This window comes from Urocitellus parryii, chromosome 13 (assembly GCF_045843805.1).
Source record: "Urocitellus parryii isolate mUroPar1 chromosome 13, mUroPar1.hap1, whole genome shotgun sequence".
NCBI classification, from domain to species: Eukaryota; Metazoa; Chordata; class Mammalia; order Rodentia; family Sciuridae; genus Urocitellus; species Urocitellus parryii.
Genome location: NC_135543.1, coordinates 62,540,993 through 62,567,418, shown reverse-complemented (window position 1 = coordinate 62,567,418; position 26,426 = coordinate 62,540,993). Strand labels below are relative to the sequence as shown.

The window sequence follows — 26,426 nt, the reverse complement described above, 5'->3', positions numbered from 1 at the left end:
CTGCACACACCCATGTGCACCACACTCTCCAACACCTACACACTTGTGTAGGCACACACACAGACCCACACACACTCAAGTACACAGCATACCCAGACCCACACACTCAGGTGCACACATGCAGATACACTCAGGTGCAGATCCACACACACACACACTCACACTTCTCCAGGGCTCAGTGGGAAGCGTCGTCCCCTGACTGGACATGAACCATCCTTCATTTGTCAGCATGTGCGTATCTAGACGCCAAGGCTGGTCCCTCAAGGGTTGTCACGAACCCTCAACCCATTACAAAGCACAAAGTCTACCCTGTTGCTGGTCCCAGAATACAGTTTGACCGCAGCAGGATTACACTTTGGTCAGTTTGGGTGTTGTGGTTACCAAGTGCCCATTCTAAGGGCACTTCGGGGGGCAGACCTTATGTCATCTCTTTCTTTGGCCGGGATCATGTAGATACTTGCAGCGCCCACTTCCACTAGCGAGCGGGTAGGAGGCCGCGCAGACCAAAGGCTCTCCATCTTCTGTTCAGGTCTGAGTGTTCTGAAGCAGCAGTCATCGCCACACAGATGCTGGCAGGACCGCACCCCTCACAGTGCATTAGCCACATGTGGCAGCAGGACACTGGGGCTCGGCAGCATCTTACAGGACACCGAGAAGGCCAGGCAAGGAGGCTGGAGCAGCAAAGGAAGGACACTTCCCAAGTGTCCACCATGTGTGGTCAGCGCTCACACAAGGACAACATCAATGCCCTCGGGAGTGATGCCTCTCCCCACGTGACACCAGGCAGGACAGGCACCATCTTTCCAGGGGCACAAGCAGCTACAGAGCTCCGGGTAGCAGAAGTGAATTTCTAGTTACGATGCAGGGTCCGGAGGGGAGACCACCTTACCGCAGATGGTCAGAACAACGAGACAGAAAATAGCAAAACAGTTAAATGTCAGATGCTGGGAGTTTGAGGGGCTCGTTAGGGGCTTCTGAGAAGCTGGATATGCAGCCTGGGCTGGAGATGGAATGTGTTAGTGGCTGTGACACCGTGTAGTGTCTGGAGACACCGAGGTCAAGGCCTGGGAGTGGGAGGTATGGCCAAGGGGAGCGTGGAGGGGGCGAGGGATCATCAGGTGAGGATCCTGCCTCCCAAGGGTGCACAGTCTCAAAAGGATCAAGAAGTGGGTTCTGCAGAGGGCAGCAGCTCCTTAGGAAGCTACAGGTGGGCAGGTGGGACGAGGCCCAGGGCCAAGCTGAAGTACAAGGGAGGCTGCGAAGTGGGGGAGGGATGGGAGGGGAGGGAGGGCTCAGGGCTCCCGAGGGGACAGATGGGGCTCCCCTAGAGTTCAGCCTCTGCCCAAGTCCTAGAAAGGAACCTGTGGTGGGTTTCCACATGGAGCAGAGGACTTCTCAGCACACATCAAAGTCACCTCAGCTCTTCAAAGTGACACAAATAAAATCTCATGGGTCACCTCTGAAGAGCCACAGGGCCACAGGGGAACTTCTCATACCTTTTCTTTGTACTGGAGATTGGACCCAGGTGCGCTTGTCCACTGAGCCACATCCCAGCCCTTTTAATTTTTTTTGAGACAGGGTCTCACTGAGTTGCTGAGTGCCTCGCTAAGTTGCTGAGGTGGCTTTGAACTCGTGACCCTCTGCCTCAGCCTCCTGAGCTCCTGGGATTCCAGGAACTTCTCATTCCTAAATGATCTCATCCCATATAATATTGGCTTCCGGGTGGCCCAAGAGTGGATGGGGAGCTTCTCTTTACAGAAGTGTCCCCACTATTTAGTGGGAAACAAAGGAGAGACTCAGGTTATGATTTCCACAGCCCATAATGACTGACCCCATCACAGAAAGACAACCAGACCCCAGGAGCCCACGGGCAGAAGACACCCGCACCACAGAAGGGGCCCCACAGGCTCCCCAAGTGCACACCTGCACCTCTGCAGCCCTCGGGTTCTCCCTCCCGGGAATCACAGGGGCCAGAGGAGCAGGCTTGGGGACTCTGTGGCGAGCAGCCTGCCAAGTCCAGAGTATGGAAGTCTCCAGAATGAATCCAGACCCTCCCCGGGGTCGGGGGAGAGGAGGAGAAGAGTTGGGGACAAATGGGGAGAGGCAGGCCTGGAAAGAGAGCTGATCCATCCATCAGATGCTGCCAACAGAACAAATCAAGACACATTCCTGAGACAACTGGGGAGACGGGCACTCTGACAGGTCCTGGATGGCATTAGGGAATCGCTGTTCATGCTTCCTGAGACAGTGACCAAGGACAATGAAGGCGGTGAGCCCTGGCTGGGCTGCTAGGAGCCTGGCCTCAGGGTTTGCAAACAAGCTTTTCGGGGAGGTGGGGGCTGCAGTGGATAGAAGAAGGTAGTTATGGCTTGGTGCTCAAAAGTGGCTGGTGATTTGAACACAGTCCCTTTGGGGGGAAAATACTGAGGGAGATGGAAACAGGCAATCAGCTCAGATTTTCATAGGTTGGATTAAATGATCTTATTTAATTATTACGACCCAAAATGGCCTCAGAGGCAAAAAACACAAGTTTCTGAAAAAGTTCTGAAGCTAACTCCTGGCTCCGCTGGAGCTCGTCACCAGCTCCAGTTCATCTGGCTCAGAGACTTAGCTTTATGAGGCCACCTAGAGGGAAAGGAGTGACTGCGGCCTCCAGCGGGGTGGGAGCAGCTCCAGCCCCCTTTCCCCCAATAGAACCTTCTCCACTAATTGGAAATTCCACTGAAGCTGAAAGAGAAACTGTTCCAACGACAGCTGGCTTCCTGTCACCTCCGGGCTTCCTTGCGAGGTCCCGTGGCAGCGATTCCTCTGCAGAAGTTGGTGGAGGAAGGTCTGCTCTTGCCAAGACTTCCCGGGCACACAGCTCTTTCCACAATGCAGAGACCCTTGGTTCTGGGAAGTCAAAGGAACCTGCTCCGCCCCTCATGATATGGCCAGGGGATCTGAGATGGGATGTCACCCAGGGTCAGCCGAGCAGGCAGAAGGCTCTGGGTGTGCCCTGGCATAGCAGCAAAACTATCTCCAGTTGTAGAAGAGAAGACGACAGGACACTCCCAGCCGGGCAGAGTGAGGCCGCAGGCTCACGGAGCAGAGCCCAGGGCCATGCCCGCAGCAGTCTCCCCAGCTTGGCAGACGCACAGGCAGAGGCTGTGGCACACGCAGGCTCCTCTCTGTGCCCATTTCAACTCTTCCTCAGGCTCCTCAGCCCCAGCAGCCCCACCTGCGACGTCAGGAAGCCCTGCTCCTATCTCAGGACACCTCACTCACTAGCTGTGCTGTCATCCTGTCCCTGGCCATCAGACCCCACCCCTCACCCTCCGGTACACCTTCCCCAGAAGCCACCACGGCTGCAACTGCGAGTCCAACCAAAGTGACCCTACACTCCAGAGCCACACGCACCCTCTCCCGTGTGTCCCCTGAAGTCATCTCTGCTGGGGCAGGTTTGAGATCCCTGACCTGACTCCGGCACCCTGTTTCCATCATTCCCCATAATGAGGCTGTTGAGGGCTCAGGAGAACAATATTCTGATAAAGCAGACATAAGACAAGATGTGAGAAAAGCCGGGATTTTTAGCCTAATGGCATATTCTCCCTTCCACAGAGAGACGCACACCAAGCTCTCCCTGTGGAGATCAAAGCCAGCCTCGCCCTCCACGACTGTGCAAGGCCCTTTGAGTCTTGCAGCAAAACGCAATCGCCCCGCTCAGTGGCTACCTGACCGCAGCTGGCAGAGAGAGGCAGATGGAATCAGACGCGCCTCCGTCGAGTGTCCAGAAACTAACAGGAAAGGCGACTGACGTCTACTGCAGGGACCTCAGCTATTACTGGGGGTAATGCAGTAATGTTTTATTTCTAACCTGAATTCATGCCGAATTTCGGCAAATATCAAATGAGACAGAGACCACCAACATGCCTCAGCCTGGGTGCTCACCCAAAACCAATGGCAGGGACAGAAAGTGACCCAGAGGATTCCACCTTGCTTCCACCTGGGTGCACTCGAATGTCAACAGTGAACATCTCCTTCAGGTGAGCAGAGAGCAGGTCAACAGGGCGATCCTGTTCTTAAACAGGAGCAAGAACGAGGCACTGCTGGTCTCTCCCGAGCGCAGCATTCTAAGACAAGAACTGCAGTACTTCTTTGAGGAGGAGAGGAAGGAGATTTTGTTTTTTTAACTAGGCAAAGAACTTTATTAACCTTGGTTTCAAACTTTATTCCCAGACTTCTTCAGCTTAATTAGCTGCAAAAAATAAATTGTGTATAAGCAAAAACTACAAAGAGCTGCAGTGTCCAAGGGGCTTGGGCTTAAAAATATTAAGAGATCTAGATTTTATCAGATCCACAAACAAAACAATTTCTAAAAAAGCCCTAGAAAAAGAAGAACAAATCAACATCAAAAGCAATAAAAGACAGGAAATAATGAAAATCAGAGCTGAAATCAATGAAGTCTAAACAAAAGAAAAAAATATTTGACAGAACAAAAAATTGGTTCTAGGAGCTGGGGCTGGGGTTCAGTGGCAGCGCACTTGCCTAGGAAGTGTGAGGCCCTGGGTTCGATTCTCAGCACCACGTATAAATAAAAAAATAAAGATCTATCAGCAACCAAAAAGTTAAAATCAACAATTAAAATAAAAAATTAAATCAACAATTTTTAAAAAGTTGGTTCTTTGAAAAAATAAATAAAATTGATAAACTCCTGTCCCCAAAAGAGAAAAAAGAGAGAAAACTCAAATTACTAAATTACAAGATGAAGAAGGAAATATCACAACAAACACATCTGAAATACAGAGGATAATTAGAAACTATTTCGAAAATTTATGTTCCAATAAAATAGAAAATATCGAAGACATCGATAAATTTCCAGAGACATGTGACCTACACAAACAGAATGAGGAGGTCATACGTGATTTAAACACATCAATTTCAAGTAATGAAATCGAAAACACCATCAAAAGCCTACCAACCAAGAAAAGCCAGATGGATTCTCAGCCGAGTTCTACAAGACTTTCAAAGAAGAATTAACACCAATACTCCTCAAAGTATTCCATGAAATAGAGAAGGAGGGAACCCTTCCAAACTCATTCTGTGAGGCTAATATCACCCTGATACCAAAATCAGACAAAGACACATCAAGGAAAAAAAAACCTCAGACCAATATCCCTGATGAACATAGATGCAAAAACTCTCAGTAAAATTCTGGCAAATCACAAACAAAAACATATTAAAAAGATAGTGCACCGTGATCAAGTGGGGTTCATTCCAGGGATGCAAGTTTGGTTCAACATACAGAAATCAATAAACATAATTCATCATATTAATAGAATTAAAAACAAGAATCATATGACCATCTCATAGATGCAGAAAAAGCCTTTGACAAAACACGCACACCTTCATGTTCAGAACACTAGAAAAACTAGGGACAGTAGGAACACACCTCAACATTGTAAAAGCTATCTATGCTAAATCCAAGGCCAACATCATTCTAAATGGAGAAAAACTGGAACAAGACAAGGATGTCCTCTTTCACCCCTCCTATTAAACAACATCCTTGAAACTCTAGCCAGAGCAATTAGACAAAAGAAATTAAAGAGATACAAATAGGTAAAGAAGAACTCAAAATATCACTATTTGCTGATGACATGATTCCATAGATACAAGATCCAAAAAATTCCACCAGAAAACTTCTAGAACTAATAAGTGAATTCAGCAAAGTAGCAGGGTATAAAATCAACACCCATAAATCAAACACATTCCTATATATCAGTGATGAATTCACTGAAAGAGAAATTAGAAAAACTACTCCATTCACAATAATCTCAAAAAAAAAAATACCTGGGAATCAATCTAACAAAAGAAGTGAAAAACCTCTACAATGAAAACTACAGAACACTAAAAAAAGAAATTGAAGAAAACCTCAGAAGATAATCTCCTATGCTCCTGGGTAGGCAGAATTAATATTGTCAAAAGGGCCATACTACCAAAAATGTTATACAGATTTAATGCAATTCCCATTAAAATCCCAGTGATATTCTTCATAGAAATAGAAAAAGCAATCATTAAATATATTTGGAAAAATAAGAAACACAGAATAGTTAAAGCCATCCTTAGCAAGAAAAGTCAAGCAGGAGGCATCACAATACCAGATCTTAAACTATACTACAGAGCAAAAGGAAATTAAACCTGTATCTCTCACTCTGCACAAAAGTCAACTCAAAGTGGATCAAAGACTGAGGTACTAGAAGAGAGACCCTGTGCCTAATAATAAAAAAAAGGCCCAAATCTTAACCATGTTGGCCTAGAATCAGATGAATGGATAAAAAAAATGTGGTATATATACATACTCAATACTACTCAGCTTTAAAGAAGAGTGAAATTATGGTATCTGCCAGTAAATAGATGGAGTTGGAGAATATCATGCTAAGTTAAGTAAGCCAATCCCAAAAAATCAAAGGCAGAATGTTTTCTCTAACATGTGGATGTTAATTCACAATGAGGGGGGCAGGGCACCAGAGAAGAATAGCGTGACCTTAGATTAGGTAGAGGGACGTGAAGGGAGGGGAGGGGAGGGGACGTGGGAGAGGAAAGAGAGTAGAATGAAACAGACATTGTTACTGTATGTATATATGTGACTCATGACCAATATGAGTTTATCGTTTTCAGAAATTGGTCAGTTCAGTTTGACTCATTCCTTAGAAGCCTCATCAAAATTATCCGCAAGATCTAGAACTTCATCACCGTCCTCTCCAGTAGCAAGTGGTGCCTTTCCATCCACAGATTGTGTGGGCAGGGTTCAGCCAGTCTCCTTAATCCCATCAGACTGCCTGCAGGGCTCCTTCAAGACCGGTATCGGGCAGCACTTGGGTCGGTGGCTCTGTCTCAGCGTGGCCTGTACTGGTGGAAGTGTTTGCTGCCACAGACGCCTGGACTTGAGGGTTGTTAAGGTGGACCGCTGTTCCTTGGTCTGTAAACGTATTCCCGTCTTCAACACCGGAGATGTTGTTTACTCCTAACTTCTTTAAGCAGAGTTGAAGTTTTTTACCATCTGCGGTAGCTCTTCTACGAACTGCGGTCTTCTTTCAGCAAGCAGTTCCTTCCCACCAATGCACACGGTGCCTGCAGTTTGGTTTTTCCTGGTTTGTGACAGTTTCTTTCACCTTGCCAGAGTGGAAGTGGGGCCGCGTGGGGAGACAGGGCTGGCGCTTAGCGGGTCTCTGGCAGAGCAGCTGAGATTAGGCACACACACGTGGGGACACAAGATCAGGAGAATCTTATTAGCACAGTTATGCTCCATGAAAGGGACACTGTCCATCTGTGTAGGAAATGCACCCATAGAGGGTCCAATTTAAAAGAATGCATTGGTAGAGGGTCCAGTTAAAAAGGGGTCATCGAGTAAAACTCACTCAGTGGAGCACCTCCAAGATGCATTCCCAGAGCTCCTTGTTAGACTAGATTCCTTCTGGGCAGGGTGCAGGGAGAGGGTGCATCTCCCTTCCAGATTAGACCACCCTGCAGGCTTTCCAGGTGACAGAACTGTGTGTCTACCTAAAGGGAGTATCAGCAAGAATGGGGCAGTGACAACCTCGCCAAAAGTTCCTGACCTCAAGGACAGGCCAGCTACACCGATCTCAGAGCCAGTGTCCTTCCCAGTGGCAACTGTCCACCTGGCTCTGGGAAAGAAGCGTGGGGCAGCCGCTGGCCAGGTCACAGCCAGCTGGCACACTTCTTCGGAACAGAATGGGTGGGAAGCACCCAGAGCCTCGGAGGAGCACCCACTTGGAAACTCCTAGTCCATGTGTAGAGTGGCCCTGACGTTGAGGACAGTGATCCAGGTCCCCCAAACTGGCTGACTCACATCACAATGACGACATGAGGTTCCACCACCCCCTCGTGGGCTTCCCATAGATCCTCACGGCAGCCTTACGTGGCAGGAATCATCCATCCCACAGATACAGACACTCAGCTTGGAAGGGGTTTGTCCCTCCCCGGGGTCAGCAGAAGACAGCCAGGGTCCTTCCCTGGGGCCGTCTGCCTGCTGCGTCTCCAGTCTTCTTGAAGGAGAGCACACTGTAAGACATCCCCCATCTTGGCCATGAAGTCATGGTCAATGGTTTCTGAGGTGTAGGGCCACCTCTGCCAACCTGATCCAAGACCCCTCCCTTAGGGCCAGATGGAACCACTTAGGGGGCCGCGGCTTAGAATGGAAGTGTGCACATTTGTATCATTAGTGGAAAAGAACCAGAAAGGAATACGGATGAGAAAGGGGAAGAGGGAGGCCGGAAACCTGTGGGGAGAGAAGGAACTAGAAGAGCAAAGGGTCAAAAGTGACAGGAGGACCTCGTGGAAGGACCGGAAGTGAAGGAGAGCATCTGAGACAGGGGTGGTGGGCAGCTCCAGGGCCCAGGCCAAGCCCGCCCCCCTCTGCCTTCATTCACACAGAACCTCAGCCATGGAAGGAAGGCCTGCCCCACAGGGCGGTGATGCCCCTCACACTTTATCAAGCTCATGACCCTTGTCACTCAGGCCTGGAGAAAATAAAATAAGAAAGCACTTGTACGTGGCTCTTCTGTAAGATGCCTGTGGAGCCCAGCTGACGCACCTCAACTGCTCAGCACTTCCAGGCCGATTCTGTGTGTTTCATGTGCCTTGTCCCAGGCAGTGCCCACAATCACCTTGTGGCCCCACTGTGCAGAGCAGGGTCAGGGCCCAAGAGACAGCACAACCTGTCTAACTGCTGGGAGGTCCCGGGATCTAGCCTGGAGCAAGCACGTCCCCGGCTGTACTGTTGGGTTGTGGGCTCATGAGCATCTTCCCACGATAAGAAAATGGTCCGCCCATGCTCCTGGCCTTCCTGCAAGCACCTGCCAACCCTCAGAGGCCACCCCACCCTGCTCCCAGCCCCACTTCCATGCCCTATGACCATCCTCCCAAGGCCCCTCCCTGTGTGGACTCCCGTGCTCTCAGCAGGACACCACCCAGCAAGTGCACCGAGGCCAGCCAGACCTGGAGAGAGCCCGAGGCCACAGGCCCATGAGGGAGGCCACAGGCCCATGAGGGAGGCCAGCTGGGTCATGCCAAGGCTTCGGAACCAAACAACCTGAGGAGAACCTAACCTGATGCCAAGAAAGCACACAGTCAATCCTGGGCTTGGAGAGCTGGCCTGGCGGTTTGCAGAGGGGACGTGGTGAGCACTCGGTGTGAGAACTGGCAAATGGACACCACGGAGGGTCTTGAGAAAATGGTACACTCCAGCTCTTGAATTGAGCAAGCATAAGCAGCAGACTTAAAGTCCACCAGCACAGACCTTTTTATATTGGGGTACACTTAGCTTTCTCCCAACATAAGAAGGCAGTAGGAAGAGAGTAACTGGTTTCTTCTATCCTCACCCACTCTTCTCACATTTGTAGCATTGATACTTATGTAGTCTAATTTCCCCAACACAAAATTTTAAATACAACTCCTCCAAATAATGCAGTAGAACTGGGGTGAGTAGCTCAAAGCACCCTGAAATGACCTCAGTGAGACCCCACCAAGGGGCTGGGCTAGTCAGCGTGCCATTGCTGTTACAAATACATGATATGAGCCACCTGCAAAGAAGGGAAGGATGTGCCCACATCTTCAGAGGTTCAATCCATGGCTGGCTGGGGACCTTGCTTTGGGGCCAGCAGTGAGGCAGCACATCATGGTGGGTCCACAGGGTGGAGCCCCACTGCCAGGACTGGAGGACCACCCAGGAGTACCACACTAGGCACCACACCTGGGCCTCTGGGGACACTGATCCAAAGCACAGGAGGGGCAGTTCTCCCAACCTGAGGTTCTCAGACAACCCCAGGACACATAGGGAGCCAAGCTCCTTTTCCTCAGAGAGAAACAGTAGGGCTTCACTGCATTCCAGCCCCTTCCTCATCCTAAAAGTCGTGAGATCAGAAATCGATGAATTTGAACTCCAATTTCACCTTTTCAAGATCAAGAAATGCTCACAGCCTCCACCTCTGGGCCTCTCCCGTGCGAAGGCGTCACACAACAGAAATGCACGTGAACGCAGCCTTGAAGAGTCTCATGTCCATTTTTCTACTTTCTTGGTTCGTTACAGACCCTCTGCGTGGCCTCCTTGCCTTATTTAACATTGCTTGTGAAGTGATGCGTTCTAAATAAAGCTCTCTTCACACCAACGTGAAGAACACTCAGCCAACACGTGACTCCGAGGGACGGGTCAGCCCTTCTCCCAGGAGCTACCAGGACCTGTTCCAAAGCACAGCGCCACCAACCACTTCTGGGAACAGGCTGGGTCTTCAGCCCTCTCTCTCTCTTAACAGAAAGGACACGTTTCCTTTGGGGAAACACAAGCCTCTTTCCTCAGCCAGAAAACCAGCATCCCACCTCCTGTCCACTTCAAAACCACAACCAGACACCACGGCACTAAGGCGAGTAGAGTCACTTACAGTTGAAGATGCCCGGAGGCGGATGCTCGGTCACCAGCAGACAGTTTTCTTCATCACTGTTGTCCCCACAGTCGTTCTGTTGGTTACAGACCAGCGAACCAAGATATAAGCATTTACCGCTGGTGCAGGTGAATTTGCAGTCTGAAAAAGTACAACAGAAAGCATGAGGAATCAGTACAAGCTGGGTGCTCAGAGCTGCCTCTGGGCTCTCCATCTGGATGTCCCAGGACACTGAACTTAGGGAAGGCACCTCACCTCCAGGTAAGGAGGTAAAACACACAGGGTCGGGCCCCCCGCACGGCACAGGAGCTCTGAGCTGCCTGCGGCACTACCCAAACCTGAGCAGCACATGGACGCCCTCCCTCTCCACAACCTGCCCTCCCTGCAAATGGGTTCTGTGGTTCCACTTGAAAACACCCTTGTCAATCAATTTTCCATACCTTCAAGGACGGGGGAAGCCCCCCAGCAGTGGCAGGGTCTCCAGCAGAACTCAGGAGTTCCTATTGAACTAAAGGGGGGCCCATGAATTTTATTTCTAAACTGCCATTTTGTTGTGGTGAAAGTCTGGGCAAAATATTGAAACCTCTCTGGTGTACATGCATCTCATGCCAAGCAAAATCCGCTTTACTAGCAGCAGAGGTAGCATTGGTTTTATGATGTGAAACACAGGCAAATTCTATGAGCTCTCTGCTACCTCAGAAGCATCTGTGTCAAGGGCCACGTTGATGAATTATAAAAATAGTATGAAGCAGGTCTGATGGTATATACCTGTAATCCCAGCCACTAGGGAGGCTGAGGTCAGTTCAAGGTCAGCCTGGGTGACTTAGCAAAACCCTGTCTCAAAATAAAATGAAAAGGGTGGAGGATGTAGTTTAGTGGGAGGGTTCTTTCCTAGCATGTGCTAGGCTTGGGGTTCAGACCTCTGAAATCTGTACAAATCAACATTTTAAGATGAAATTCACCTTAGCAAGACTTTAAAATAAATTTGCAAGCCCAGCACATTACTGTCACCTAGAGCAATTAAGGACAGAGGAAATTACAGCATGATATACAATCGGTCACATAAACATCCACATGGATCCCGTGCTGCAAATCACCTTGCATCTGACTGGGAATTTTCTCCTGGGAGTACTCACAGGGGTTGGCAGGAATCACAGAGGACATCCCGCCATAGATGCTGATAGAAAGAACCTCAGCAAGAGCCCTGGGTCCCCAGCTGACACTGACTGTCACAACCACTTCAGCTCCCCAGGCCTTGGTTTTCTCTGTCTGGAATAAGGGCAGCAAACCTGAACCAAGTCCAAGGTCATTTCAACTCTAACATTCCATTATTCAAATAAGACACTGGGCATCAGCATGGCCAGGCCTCTCCCAGCCCTGCTGACCATGTATGGGGCTGCACCAGCCGAGTCTATGTATCCCCAAGGGGCTAACTGCAGCCAGCAAAGAGGACAGCCCCTCGCCTGTCCTAAGAGACAGAACTCAGGTCTTCACTGTGTTTCTGGGAACACACACGAGACGAGGAATTAAAACCTGCCCTTTGCTCACATTCTGAAAGAGTGCAGAAAAAGAGAGCATGCAGAGCTCCGACCTCATTTAGAATAACAGGTGAAAGCAGCCCAAAAGCCCATCCTCAGGCTTATGGCCGGCTGCATCACCCAGGCCAGAGGACAGTGCTGAGTGACAGGTCCCGTGGTGAAAGTGGGCTCAAGCCAAATCAACTGCCCCTTGAGCTAGACAGGTACAACCCAGCTGCTCAGAATCATACTGATGAAGTGATCTTTTTTAACTCAATGGGGGAAAAAACGAATGTCCGGGAAACAATTTTATCTTCCTTTCCAAAAGAAATACTGGACTTCAGATTAATACCAAACCTGAAGAGGACATTAGCCCAAGACAGGTGCTCTCAGCACTACTAAATGATGACTGGGAAAACGGGGTACACCAACATGAAGGAATTAAACTCTAACTCAGACGTTGACCATCTCTGTGGGCTGAAAGGAGCAGAGGCCAGACCACCACATTCGAGGTCACGTGGAATTTTAAATGACCATCTCTGTGGGCTGAAAGGAGCAGAGGCCATGTTCAAGGTCACGTGGAATTTTAAACCAATAGGGAAATGAACATGTTTCCACGCTACACTCATTTCAACTTGTTCCAAGGAAGGCAAGTCCAGACTAACACGTTTCTGAGGAAGTGAATTATGTGATTGATTCATTCACATAATCGATACTTTAGCCCCTTCTCTGTCATATGCTAGGTCCTGAGACCTGGAAACGCAGAGTTGAAAGAGTCTGTACTGTGCACTGTTTGTAAATGTGAACAGTGACTAATTCATCTGCTAGCTCCTTCCCAGGCCACCTTCATATCTGCCACCCAGCCTGAGATGGGGACTTGGTGAACCATGTCTTTGTGAGTTATCTGAGTCTCCTAAGAACCCCATGAAGTACTTAGGGCCGATATTGCTATTCCCACCCTACTCCCTTCTGCCCCACCCCACCATGCTGCCTCAGTTTCCCAACATTTCACAAATGTGGGAGTCTCGCCACGGACACGGTACACAGTGAAGGGCTCAGACAGCCTGATTCCTTAAGGAGGGGGAACGTGGCTCAGAAAGGCTTGAGTCACGTTCACTCTCCCTTCGTGGATAACAGCAATACCCACATCAACCCATTAACTTTCAAATTCACAAAAACTAAATCTTCTCAAAGGTGAGTCATGAGCCCGACATCAAACTGAAACGTCTTTCCATCACGTGGCCAGCTGAATCAAACTGACTGGGCTGGAAATCTGGATATATTAAACTTCTTGATTTGACACAGAAAATACTAGAAATTGTGATGAGGCCATTACGTGTTAAAGATGAATGCAAAAGTTGGAATGGAACTGAAATTGCAGACCATGGTAAAGCAGCTGTCCACATTAACAAAACACGTGTTAACAAAATAAATCCTAATGGTATGTATGACTATTATGAATCAATAGTAATAATTTTTTAAAAACTGGTGTTGGTAGAGGCAGGTTTCCAATTGGACCCTGATTCATGAAGGCCACCTCCACCACACTTTGCTACCCAAAAGCCCAGTGCATGCAGGTACTCTAATAAGTAGGTCATTGTGATATTTCCAGCAAGTCAATAACCCTACAAAGAAAGGCTCTTCCCTGAGCTGCCAGGGCATTGCCAGGGCCTCCTTTAGTACGACCCATGCCCAGTCCTAGCCAGGCCTCTGCTCTCACTGGCCCAGGGGCAGCCTGGGCAGCAGAGCTTTCTAGAACTCCTGAGGTGGGTTCCTATGGGCAGCCAAGACTGAGAACCACTGACCATCAAGAAGGTGGCAACTCACTTATAAAGTCCCTTCTTTAGCTAATCATATTTTAATAGAATGATCAGATGATATTGCTAATTTATAAAAAGTAAAACTAAAAACCAACCTCTTAAAACATAGGCAGGTATTGAGGGGAGAGGGCCTGGTTGCTGTGGCTCTGTTCTGTCAACGAGATACTTCAGAAGCTGGTGCCAAAGCAGTTTGACCCCTACACCACATTTGGACACACCAGAACAGCAACCCTCCTCAACAGAGTAAAACGCAAGTCAGAGAAAGAAGATAGGAAAACAAAGAAGATATTTTTATAATAGTTTGTCCATTCCTTATGGAACCTACTGAGTACTTCCACAAATCCAAACGTTGAGGGATACTAAGGATTGTTACTCACAAGGAACCCTGGGGGACAAAGTTAGGGTGACATCAGAAGCACAGCATTGAAACAGAACACAGAATGAGCAACTCAGGAACCAGAGTTTCCTTCAGAAGCCATAAGCTTACTAAAACCACTGGCAATGTTTAAAAAGTTCTCCTTCTTTAAAAAAAAATAGCCAGGAATTAGTGAAAGAAGAAAACAACATTGCTTTCTGCCATAATTTCCTATTTGATTTCTTATAAAAACTTCCAGAATCGACAACGGATTTGAGAGTCACTGCATCTTCTCCTAGTTAAAACAGAATTCTCTCCAAATCTGGGGTCTTCTTTAGCTTCTGTACATTTCGGCACACAGCTTCTGAAGGATCTTTCAGGGTCTTGGAACTACCTCAGAGGCCTCAGGATCAGAGCCGAGAGGGCCCCAGAGGTCCGCTGGTCCACCCCCATCTCACAGATGCAGAAACACATCTCAGAACCCCTGACCCACCCCATGTGGAAACCAGATTCCCTGTCATGGACAGAGAACCCAAGATTTCCATCAAATGGAGAGAAAAGTCTGCTTGTGCTGGATGTCCTTCTGATCATGCACAAACTAATATTAACCACGTGAGGCAAGCCCTGGGAGAAAAGAGAACGGGAAAGAACAATTACGAAGGTTTCCTAAAATTGTGTTACCCTTGAAGAAACAAGGAATTCTATGAGTCTTGAAACCAGGACAGAAGTGGAATATCCTAGTGTTCTCTGTGAATTCTAAACTTACATACCAAAAAAAGCTCTATTTTTAAAATTCCTGAGGACCAGTAGATGAACAATCCGAACATTCTAAACCTAATCTTAGGATTTAAAGATAAATGTTTAATCTTGGCTTGCAGAACAAATTCACCTCATAGAGACTAAATCTAATCCACTTGGTGGAGTCAACATTCTATGAAGTCAAAGGCAAAAAAAAAAAAAACATAATAATAATAATAATAATAACAAAACAACAAAAAAAGTTGTGCTCCGTTTTTCCTAAACTCTTCTGAAGCCGTAGCTTTCACAGATACAATCTCAGTCACAAAATACGGACCTATACGCAGCATCACATCTCAGCTGTAAAGTCAGCCTTTTTTGTGAATTGGCAAAGTAGTCTATGTTAGTTATTTCTGCTAAAATTCATACAGCAACAGTGACTCATTTAGTTCACACTTCTACCATTCTTAAACCTGGGAGCCGACAGTGATTCTGGCTCCGTCGCGTCTGACATTTGAGTCTGAGACGCTCTCTGCAAAGGGGGCCTTCCCAGAGCACTGGCACAGTGAAGAGCACAGGGGCGCTGGGTAGGGGTAAGCGAGGAAAGAACCTCGTTCTAAAACTGGCATTCCTCATTCTGTCATCACCCACGTAAAAAGAGGACAACAATATTGTTATTGATTTATGTAAAAATCCATACCACCCACTGCTCTACAAGGTACACGATTTCCCATAGCAAAAATAAAGTTCGATAAAGATGAAAAACAATGAAGGACACACACACACACACACACACACACACACACAACACACACACACACCAAGAAATGCAGGAAAAAGGGAAGAAAAAAACACTGTGACTGAAGATGGCTCTAGTGACTGGTCACTAAGCGATACTCCTACCAATCGGGCCTGGTCAGGAGCCCTTGCTGGCCCGGAGCAGTGGGCATCCCAGTTAAACAGGAGCAGACCTCTCCTGCGCCCACAGCGTGGAGGAGGACCTGTCCCTCTGTTCGACAAGGGGAGGCTGTCTCAGATGCTGATTTCATCACAGAGGGAAGAGGACTCCCGCTCCGTGCTCCCTGCATGAGCCTCCAGTGCTGTTGGAATATTGGAGTGGTTTCTACAAAAGAACAGCATGCGCAGAGTCAGGACTCGGCTCATCACGTAGGAAGGGATGGATGCTCAGGTGATTCTTCCTCCAGGCCACCTTTGGTCAGTACGGGAGCATCATAAAGACTGTCCACACACACATTCTGCCATCATGTTTTTGAATGCAAGGTGCACGTGCTGAGCGACCTGGTTGACCCCACATCCAGCTGGCTGCCTACACCAGTTGTCTGAGAACTGGAACCTCACAGTCCCTGGGCATCACCCCCGCTCACCCTGTCCAGCCTAGGTGAAGGCAGCCTCTTGGCTAAGGATGCTCTGACCTCACTCAAAGACGAGGCCGATGTTCCTGGTCATAAACTGGGAATAAGGGGAATTAAATTTGAAGGTTTACATCCTGTGTAATGAATTGAGTTACCCCACAAGCACTAATGTGCGTCCTCTCTTGAGTGGTGTGCGTAGAACCATCGCTGCCCTTCAGAAAGACCAACCTAACGTGACAAATGGGCATAGGACGCATCCGGAAGAGCTTCTGACCCAAAGTAGAAATGAGAATTTTTTCAAACTGAACCTATTTTATGATATAGACTGTCAGTCCCATTCTGGGCCCGAAAGGATTATTTTGATGTTTCTCAAAAATCTCAGAAAAGCAAGTGAAAAACGTACAATGTGCTCTCAACAGGCCAAAGTGCCCTCGGGGTTCTCATCCTGCAGTTACCCTTCAGAGCAGCTTGAGAAACTTGCCCAACTCTCCATCAGAGATTCCAACTTTTCTCTTTTCTTTTTTTTTTGTGATGTGGGGGATTGAACCCAGGAGCATTCTACCTCTGAGCTATCCCTACCACACCCCTCTATGTTTTTTAGGGTCTTGCTAAGTTGCCGAAGCTGTCCTCACACTTGCCATCCTCCTGCCTCAGCCTCCCCAATTGCTAGGATCACAGGTCCACTGTGCCCAGTGCCATTGGTCTTTTTAAAAGCCAGTAAAAGTCCATTAGGATTCAAAGCAGCAGGAAACACCATTTTTGCCCCATATTTAAAACCCAATGAATGAATGAGTTCAGTTTTCTGTATATAAAATCTGAGGAGGTTTTCTCATTAACTTCTTACTCTGAACAGAGAAAGTAGGTAACAATCAACTTTAAGACTCTTTGAGGAACAAAAAGGCATGTTGATACCTACAGGACACACGGAAAATGGTCTGAAATCATGGGGCTAACGTGAAATCAGTGGCTGTCTCTGGGTGCTGGGGTCCTGAAAACTTGGAAATATCTTATGAATTCTATGTATGGTCTAATATAACTACAAAAAATAAAAAAAACACTTTAAGGAATGGAATTCCTGTGAATACCAGATGTTTGTAGAATTCTAAATCCATCAATATAATTTTAAAGATACTAATAAAGTGTCTAACTTCCTGTGGCATCATCCAAACAGAAACCCCAGCCCCTTACCCCAGCCCTGCGAGGATACAGGCTGTTTCAGTTACTTCTCCTTCATTTGAGGCCCTGAGCACCTCTCCCAGCAGGGAGTGCTAGGGATCCAACTTGCAAGGACATTGCCTAAGGAGGCCTCAAGGCAGTCAGGACAGGCCTGTGGGGCCTGTAGGCTGCTGGACCAGAGGTACTAAAAGACTTCATGATCAAGGATGGATACACCCTGACATTTAAACAAATAGCATACAACATGAGCAAGCACATGAGCGTGCACGAGCATGGGAAAGTGCACTCAGTGCGTGTGTGCAAAGGACAAACACACGTGTAGCTGGCCTGTGCCTCAGAGGGAGGACTTGCCTGCCCTGTGTGAGGTCCTGGGTTCAATCTCCAACGATGCAAAAGTAAAACAAAAAACCACCCATGTAGCCAGCACCCTGGTCGGTATAATAAACAGGGCAGGAGCCGTCTCCTGGGTGTGCTACCTTGGATTCTTGCAGGCTGACACTGCCCACTGAGGACCTTTGGTGCTCTCAATCTCCAGGTCACATATGAATGTGTTTGGATGTAACATGAACTGGAAGCAAAGCGCTGGGTACATATTCATCAGGTCAACCTTGCATAACCCCCTCACGGGTTTGCTCTGCAGAGGACACGGCATAAATGAGAAAGCCCAATGAGAGCTCTGAGTTGTCCCCTAACAGATGTCCTTTCCACACGCATTGGTGGTGTGTATAGGGACCACCACACCAACTGGTAGACCCATGCAGAGGCGCACAGGTGTTGACAGCAGAGACCTGCACCCCAAGGCAAGGACCATGGGGGGAAGGGCATTGCTCTTCAATCCAGCAAAGTTTGGGCTCTTTCCCTAGTCGGTTGGTGCAGCCCTCAATGACCAAGTCCTGCTCTGCTCTGGGCCTCAGGCACCGAGGGACTGCAGACAGACGGCCATCCCAGACCCAGGAAATGGGCTGCTTTCCAGCTGTATGTTAAATATTTGGCTTATCCTCAGGCAAGAATCCTAATCTCTAGATCCTTATGGGTACAGTGAGGTGCTTGCATTAAATAAGCGGTTTTGTTTTTAATACTTCCTTGGGGAAGTAAAAAACATCTGCTAAAAAAAAAAGACCTCTGAAAGCCGTTTTACAGCTTCATGTTCTTCAAGTGCTTTCAGGTTTGTGTGTTTGTTTTCACTTTTTGCAGTCCTGGGAATTGAACCCAGGGCCTCCAGCATGCTAGGCAAGAGCCCTGCCACTGAGTTCCTCCCCAGCCCCCGTTGTCTGCTTTTAGTTGCTCTGAAGGTCATCCAAATTCCAAGTGATTTTACAAACTGATTCCTGAACTCTGGGCATTTTGACCCATATGAGCAATATCAGTATCAATGCCATCTCCATGAGTCCTGCTCTTCAGCACACAAACATGCTATGGTTTTCCCATCTAAAAAACTGCCCTTGTCCCCGGACCCCATTTCTCCATTCCTAAGGCTCAGAACCTCCAACAGGATATCTTGACTCTCTAACTCTCCACTAAACAAACTCCAGTTGGGCTCTGGCCCCATCACTGCATCAACCACCTCTGTGATCACGCCGCTGTGGTCCATGAAGGCCTCTTTCCCCAGATTACAGTTGATGCAGCTGTCACTCCCCACCTCTCCCTGGATCTGAGCCCTTCTGCTGGGTGCCCTTCCTCTCAGCCCTTCTCCTCTCCTGCCCTCTCACCTCAGGAGCACCCAGGCTCACCCTAGGTCCTCTTGTCTTGTCTGCATGTCCTCATTCCTGTGATCCAGAAGCTGGCTGTCCCCCACCTCCACATTTACACGGGACCTCTCCAGCTCTCCCAGGCGCCAGAGTCTTCCAAACACCTGCTCAGCACCTCCATGGGGAACACCTAACAGCCAGCTCAACTTCCATATCCAAAACCAAAACCTCGGGCTGGGTGAGGTGGCGCACGCCTGTCATCCCAGCAGCTCGGGAGGCTAAGGCAGGAGGATCCCAAGTTCAGAGCCAGCCTCAGCAATTTAGTGAGGCCCTAAGCAACTTAGCAAGAACCTGTCTCTAGGATCCAACATGGCGGCCGGCGAGCAAGCAGCATTTTCTATACCTCCGCAGTAACAGGATCAGAGAGACACATAAATACACTTGCATGGGACCTGCTGAAGATCTTCTAACAATATTCCACGGGAAGGAGACCTGCCGATAACTAGTAAGTCTGTGTGAGGGGTCAGTTTGTCCCAGGCGACTGAATCTCGGCAACGCGGATCAGGGACACAATCCCGCCGGTCACGGCGGCTGATCTGGGCCCTGCAGGGCTGAGTCTGGGATCGGCCTCAGGTGGTTCAGCGCTAGGACCCACACTCCTACCACCCCACCCCCCTCCAGCCGGTTCAGAGCAACTCGGATCAGGGACACAATCCCGCCGGTCACGGCGGCGGCGGATCTGGGCCCTGCAGGGCTGAGTCTGGGATCGGCCTCAGGCGGTTCAGCACTAGGATCCACACTCCTACCACCCCACCCCCCTCCAGCCGGTTCGGAGCAAAGCGGATCAGGGACACAATCCCGCCGGTCACGGCGGCGGCTGACCTGGGTCCTGCAGGGCTGAGTCTGGGATCGGCCTCAGGTGGTTCAGCGCTAGGACCCACACTCCTACCACCCCACCCCCCTCCAGCCGGTTCAGAGCAACTCGGATCAGGGACACAATCCCGCCGGTCACGGCTGCGGCTGATCTGGGCCCTGCAGGGCTGAGTCTGCGAACTGCCTCTGGTGGTTCAGCGTTAGGATCCACACTCCTACCACCCCACCCCCCTCCAGCCGGTCTGGAGCAACGCGGAGCAGGGACACAATCCCGCCAGCCACTGAGGCGGCTGGACTGGGCCCCGCAGGCCTGAGTCTGTGAACGGCCTCTAGCGGATTGGCGCTAGGACTTTGGCAGCGCTTAGGGCTGAGTTTCAGCTTTGAGACAGAGGAGAGAAGCGGTCCAGTTTGGTTCCAGACACTGGACGGACCACAGAGGAGGACAGCAGCCGCCATTTCAAAGAGATGATGTAATCATCCCCATGTTCTACTGATCACAGCTCATTCAGTTACGGAAGAGGTGATTTCAGGCTAGTAAATTTCAAAAACACAACAGTTGCACCAAGCAGAAAGAAGCGCGTGCAGTATGAAAAGACAAGGAAAGAAAGGATCACAAGCAATGCAGGTCAACTCAACTTTAGAAGAGGTAATAGCTGCAACAGATGGAATATCAGATAAAGAGTTCAGGATATATATGCTTCAGATGATCTGGAGTCTCAAGGAAGACATGAGACAGCAAAATCAGACAATGAAAGATCACATTGACAAACAAATCCAGGAAGTAAAAGATCAATTTCACAGGGAGATAGAGGTAATAAAAAACAAACAAATAGAAATACTAGAAATGCAGGAAACAATAAACCAACTTAAAAACTCAATTGAGAATACTACCAGCAGAGTGGATCACTTAGAAGATAGAACATCAGACAATGAAGACAGAGTATTTCAACTTGAAAAGAACATAGATAGCTCAGCAAGTCTACTAAGAAACCATGAGCAGAACATTCAAGAGCTATGGGATAATATCAAAAGACCAAACTTAAGAGTCATTGGGATACAGGAAGGCACAGAGCTCCAAACCAAAGGATTAAGCAATCTATTCAGTGAAATAATACAAGAAAACTTCCCAGACATGAAGAATGTGACAGAATCCCAAATCCTAGAAGCCTACAGGATGCCGATGGTGCAAAATCATAAGAGATCCACACCTAGACACATTATAATGAAGATGTCCAACATACAGAATAAGGAGAGAATTTTAAAAGCTGCAAGAGAAAGAAAGCAGATTACATTTAGGGGTAAACCAATCAGGATAACAGCTGATCTCTCAACACAGACTCTGAAAGCTAGAAGATCCTGGAATAACATATTTCAAACACTGAAAGAAAATGGGTTCCAACCAAGAATCGTGTATCCGGCGAAATTAAGCTTCAGGATAGAAGATGAATTTAAAACCTTCCATGATAAACAAAAGTTAAAAGAATTCGCAGCTAGAAAACCATCTCTTCAAAAAATCCTTGGCAAAACATTACAGGAAGAAGAAATGGAAAATAACATTGAAAACCAACAATGGGAGGTAGGACAGTAAAGGGGGGAAAGTAGTCAAAGAGGATAACAAATCAGGTTTAGTAACATCAATAAACAAATATGGCTGGAAGAACAAATCATATCTCAATAATAACCTTAAATGTTAATGGCTTAAACTCACCAATTAAGAGACACAGGCTAGTAGAATGGATCACAAAACAAGACCCAACAATATGCTGCCTACAGGAGACGCATCTGATAGGAAAAGATATTCATAGACTGAAGGTGAAAGGGTGGGAAAAATCATACCACTCATATGGACTGCGGAAACAAGCAGGAGTGTCCATACTCATATCTAATAAAATAGATTTCAAGCCAAAGTTAATCAAAAGGGATAAAGAAGGACACTTCATACTGCTCAAGGGAACCATACACCAACAAGACATAACAATCATAAATATATATGCCCCAAACAACGGTGCTGCTATGTTCATCAAGCAAACGCTTCTCAAGTTCAAGAGTCTAATAGACCACCATACAATAATCATGGGAGACTTTAATACACCTCTCTCACCACTGGACAGATCTTCCAAACAAAAGTTAAATAAGGAAACTATAGAACTCAATAACATAATTAATAACCTAGACTTAATTGACATATATAGACTATACCACCCAACATCAAGTAATTACACTTTTTTCTCAGCAGCACATGGAACCTTCTCAAAAATAGACCATATATTATGTCACAGGGCAACTCTTAGACAATATAAAGGGGTAGAGATAATACCATGCATCTTATCTGATCATAATGGAATGAAACTGAAAATCAATGATAAAAGAAGGAATGAAAAATCAAGCATCACCTGGAGAATGAACAATAGGTTGCTTAATGATCAATGGGTTCTAGAAGACATTAAGGAGGAAATTAAAAAATTCCTAGAGTCAAATGAAAACACAGACACAACATATCGGAATCTATGGGACACATTGAAAGCAGTTCTAAGAGGAAAATTCATTGCTTGGAATTCATTCCTCAAAAAAAGAAAAAACCAACAAATAAATGATCTCATACTTCATCTCAAAATCCTAGAAAAAGAAGAGCAAAACAACAGCAAAAGAAGTAGAAGGCAAGAAATCATTAAAATCAGAGCTGAAATTAATGAAATTGAAACAAAAGAAACAATTGAAAAAATCGACAAAACTAAAAGTTGGTTTTTTGAAAAAATAAATAAAATTGACAGACCCTTAGCCATGCTAACGAAGAGAAGAAGAGAGAGAACCCAAATTACTAGCATACGGGATGAAAAAGGCAATATCACAACAGACACTTCAGAAATACAGATGATAATCAGAAATTATTTTGAATCCTTATACTCCAATAAAATAGAAGATAGTGAAGGCATAGATAAATTCCTTAAGTCTTATGATCTGCCCAGACTGAGTCAGGAGGACATAGACAACCTAAACAGACCAATAACAATAGAGGAAATAGAAGAAACCATCAAAAGACTACCAACTAAGAAAAGCCCAGGACCGGATGGGTATACAGCAGAGTTTTACAAAACCTTTAAAGAGGAACTAACACCAATACTTTTCAAGCTATTTCAGGAAATAGAAAAAGAGGGAGAACTTCCAAATTCGTTCTACGAGGCCAACATCATCCTGATTCCGAAACCAGACAAAGACACTTCAAAGAAAGAAAACTACAGACCAATATCTCTAATGAACCTTGATGCAAAAATCCTCAATAAAATTCTGGCGAATCGGATTCAAATACATATCAAAAAAATTATACACCATGATCAAGTAGGATTCATCCCTGGGATGCAAGGTTGGTTCAATATACGGAAATCAATAAATGTTATCCACCACATCAATAGACTTAAAAATAAGAACCATATGATCATCTCGATAGATGCAGAAAAAGCTTTCGACAAAGTACAGCATCCCTTTATGTTCAAAACTCTAGAAAAATTAGGGATAACTGGATCATACCTCAACATTGTAAAAGCAATCTATGATAAGCCACAGGCCAGCATCATTCTGAATGGAGAAAAATTGAAGGCATTCCCTCTAAGATCTGGTACAAGACAGGGATGCCCTCTCTCACCACTTCTGTTCAACATAGTCCTCGAAACACTGGCCAGAGCAATTAGGCAGACGATAGAAATTAAAGGCATAAAAATAGGAAAAGAAGAACTTAAATTATCACTATTTGCAGATGATATGATTCTATACCTAGCAGACCCAAAAGGGTCTACAAAGAAGCTATTAGAGCTAATAAATGAATTCAGCAAAGTGGCAGGATATAAGATCAACACGCATAAATCAAAGGCATTCCTGTATATCAGCGACAAATCCTCTGAAACGGAAATGAGGACAACTACTCCATTCACAATATCCCCCCAAAAAATAAAATACTTGGGAATCAACCTAACAAAAGAGGTGAAAGATTTATACAATGAAAATTACAGAACCCTAAAGAAAGACATAGAAGAAGACCTTAGAAGATGGAAAAATATACCCTGCTCATGGATAGGCAGAACTAACATCATCAAAATGGCGATATTACCAAAAGTCCTATATAAGTTCAATGCAATGCCAATCAAAATCCCAACAGCATATCTTGTAGAAATCGATAAAAGAATCATGAAATTCATATGGAATAATAAAAGACCCAGAATAGCAAAAACAATACTAAGCAGGAAGTGTGAATCAGGCGGTATAGCGATACCAGACTTCAAACTATACTACAGAGCAATAGTAACAAAAACAGCATGGTACTGGTACCAAAACAGGCGGGTGGACCAATGGTACAGAATAGAGGACACAGTAACCAATCCACAAAACTACAACTATCTTATTTTTGATAAAGGGGCTAAAAGCATGCAATGGAGGAAGGATAGCATCTTCAACAAATGGTGCTGGGAAAACTGGAAATCCATTTGCACCAAAATGAATCTGAATCCCTATCTCTCGCCGTGCACAAAAGTTAACTCAAAATGGATCAAGGAGCTTGATATTAAATCAGAGACATGGCATCTGATAGAAGAAAAAGTTGGTTATGATCTACACGCTGTGGGATCGGGCTCCAAATTCCTCAATAGGACACCCATAGCGCTAGAGTTAACAAATAGAATCAACAAATGGGACTTACTCAAACTAAAAAGTTTTTTCTCAGCAAAAGAAACAATAAGAGAGATAAACAGGGAGCCTACATCCTGGGAACAAATCTTTACTCCACACACTTCAGATAGAGCCCTAATAACCAGAATATACAAAGAACTCAAAAAATTAGACAATAAGATAACAAATAACCCAATCAATAAATGGGCAAAGGACCTGAACAGACACTTCTCAGAGGAGGACATACAATCAATCAATAAGTACATGAAAAAATGCTCACCATCGCTAGCAGTCAGAGAAATGCAAATCAAAACTACCCTAAGATACCATCTCACTCCAGTAAGATTGGCAGCCATTATGAAGTCAAACAACAACAAGTGCTGGAGAGGATGCGGGGAAAAGGGCACTCTTGTTCATTGCTGGTGGGACTGCAAATTGGTGCAGCCAATTTGGAAAGCAGTATGGAGATTTCTTGGAAAGCTGGGAATGGAACCACCATTTGACCCAGCTATTCCCCTTCTCGGTCTATTCCCTAAAGCCCTAACAAGAGCATGCTACAGGGACACTGCTACATCGATGTTCATAGCAGCTCAATTCACGATAGCAAGACTGTGGAACCAGCCTAGATGCCCTTCAATAGATGAATGGATAAAAAAAATGTGGCATTTATATACTATGGAGTATTACTCTGCATTAAAAAATGACAAAATCATAGAATTTGGAGGGAAATGGATGGCATTAGAGCAGATTATGCTAAGTGAAGCTAGTCAATCTTTAAAAAACAAATACCAAATGACTCCTTTGATATAAGGGGAGTAAACAAGGACAGGGTAGGGAAGAAGAGCTTGAGAAGAAGATTTACATTAAATAGGGATGAGAGGTGGGAGGGAAAGGGAGTGAGAAGGGAAATTGCATGGAAATGGAAGGCGATCCTCAGGGTTATACAAAATGTCATATAAGAGGAAAGGAGGGGCAAGACAAGATAATACAAATGGAAGAAATGATTTACAGTAGAAGGGGTAGAGAGAGAAAAGGGGAGGGGAGGGGAGGGGAGGGGGGATAGTAGAGAATAGGACAGACAGCAGAATACATCAGACACTAGAAAGGCAATATGTCAATCAATGGAAGGGAAACTGATGTGATACAGCAATTTGTATACGGGGTAAAAGCGGGAGTTCATAATCCATGTGAATCAACCGTGTAATATGATGTATTAAGAACTATGTAATGTTATGAACGACCAATAAAAAAAAAAAAGAACCTGTCTCTAAATAAAATATTTTTAAAAGGGCAAGGGATGTATGTGGTTCAGTGGTTAAATGCCCCTGGGTTCAGTCCCAGGTACCAAAAACAAAATAGCAACCCAAAAAAACCCAAATACAAATACCTCATTTTCCCACCCAAATTTGTTCCATTATTAGTCTTCTCTATCTCAGAAACAGCGTCTGAGAACAGAGAAGTCACTGGAGCCATTTTTAACCCTTTCTCTTACACTCCAAACCACTAAAAAAATTCTGTTGGCTCCACCTTCCAAATGCATCTGGAAACCGGCCCCTCTCACCATTTCACTACAGGAATCCTAGTCCACAGCCAGCCATCTGATTTCAGGGGTCTCTGACTAGTCGCCCTTCTCCCTTCCACCAGAGTCTGGTCAAGATAGTGGTCAGAATGTTCCCGCTGAAATGGAAACCAGATCAGCAGGTGGCCCTTCCTAGCCTTGGTTCCTGCTGTATTTCTCCATTTCTCTTATTTCCACCTAACTTTAAACACGCACCTAATGTTGCTTATCATTTT

General features: G+C 46.4%; 1 protein-coding gene across 8 annotated transcripts in view; it reads right to left on the bottom strand.

Moving 5' to 3' along the window:
• The window catches only part of Ldlrad4 (low density lipoprotein receptor class A domain containing 4), a 381,472-nt gene that overhangs the window by 180,903 nt on the left and 174,143 nt on the right, over positions 1–26,426 (bottom strand). For 7 of the 8 annotated variants that reach the window (XM_026401980.2, XM_026401978.2, XM_026401982.2 and 4 more), the window contains one exon: positions 10,437–10,577. The exons of the other annotated variant lie outside the window; for it this stretch is intronic. In XM_026401980.2, the coding sequence (XP_026257765.1) occupies positions 10,437–10,577 (141 nt within the window). The remainder of the gene's footprint in view (positions 1–10,436; positions 10,578–26,426) is intronic. 8 annotated transcript variants of the gene reach the window in all.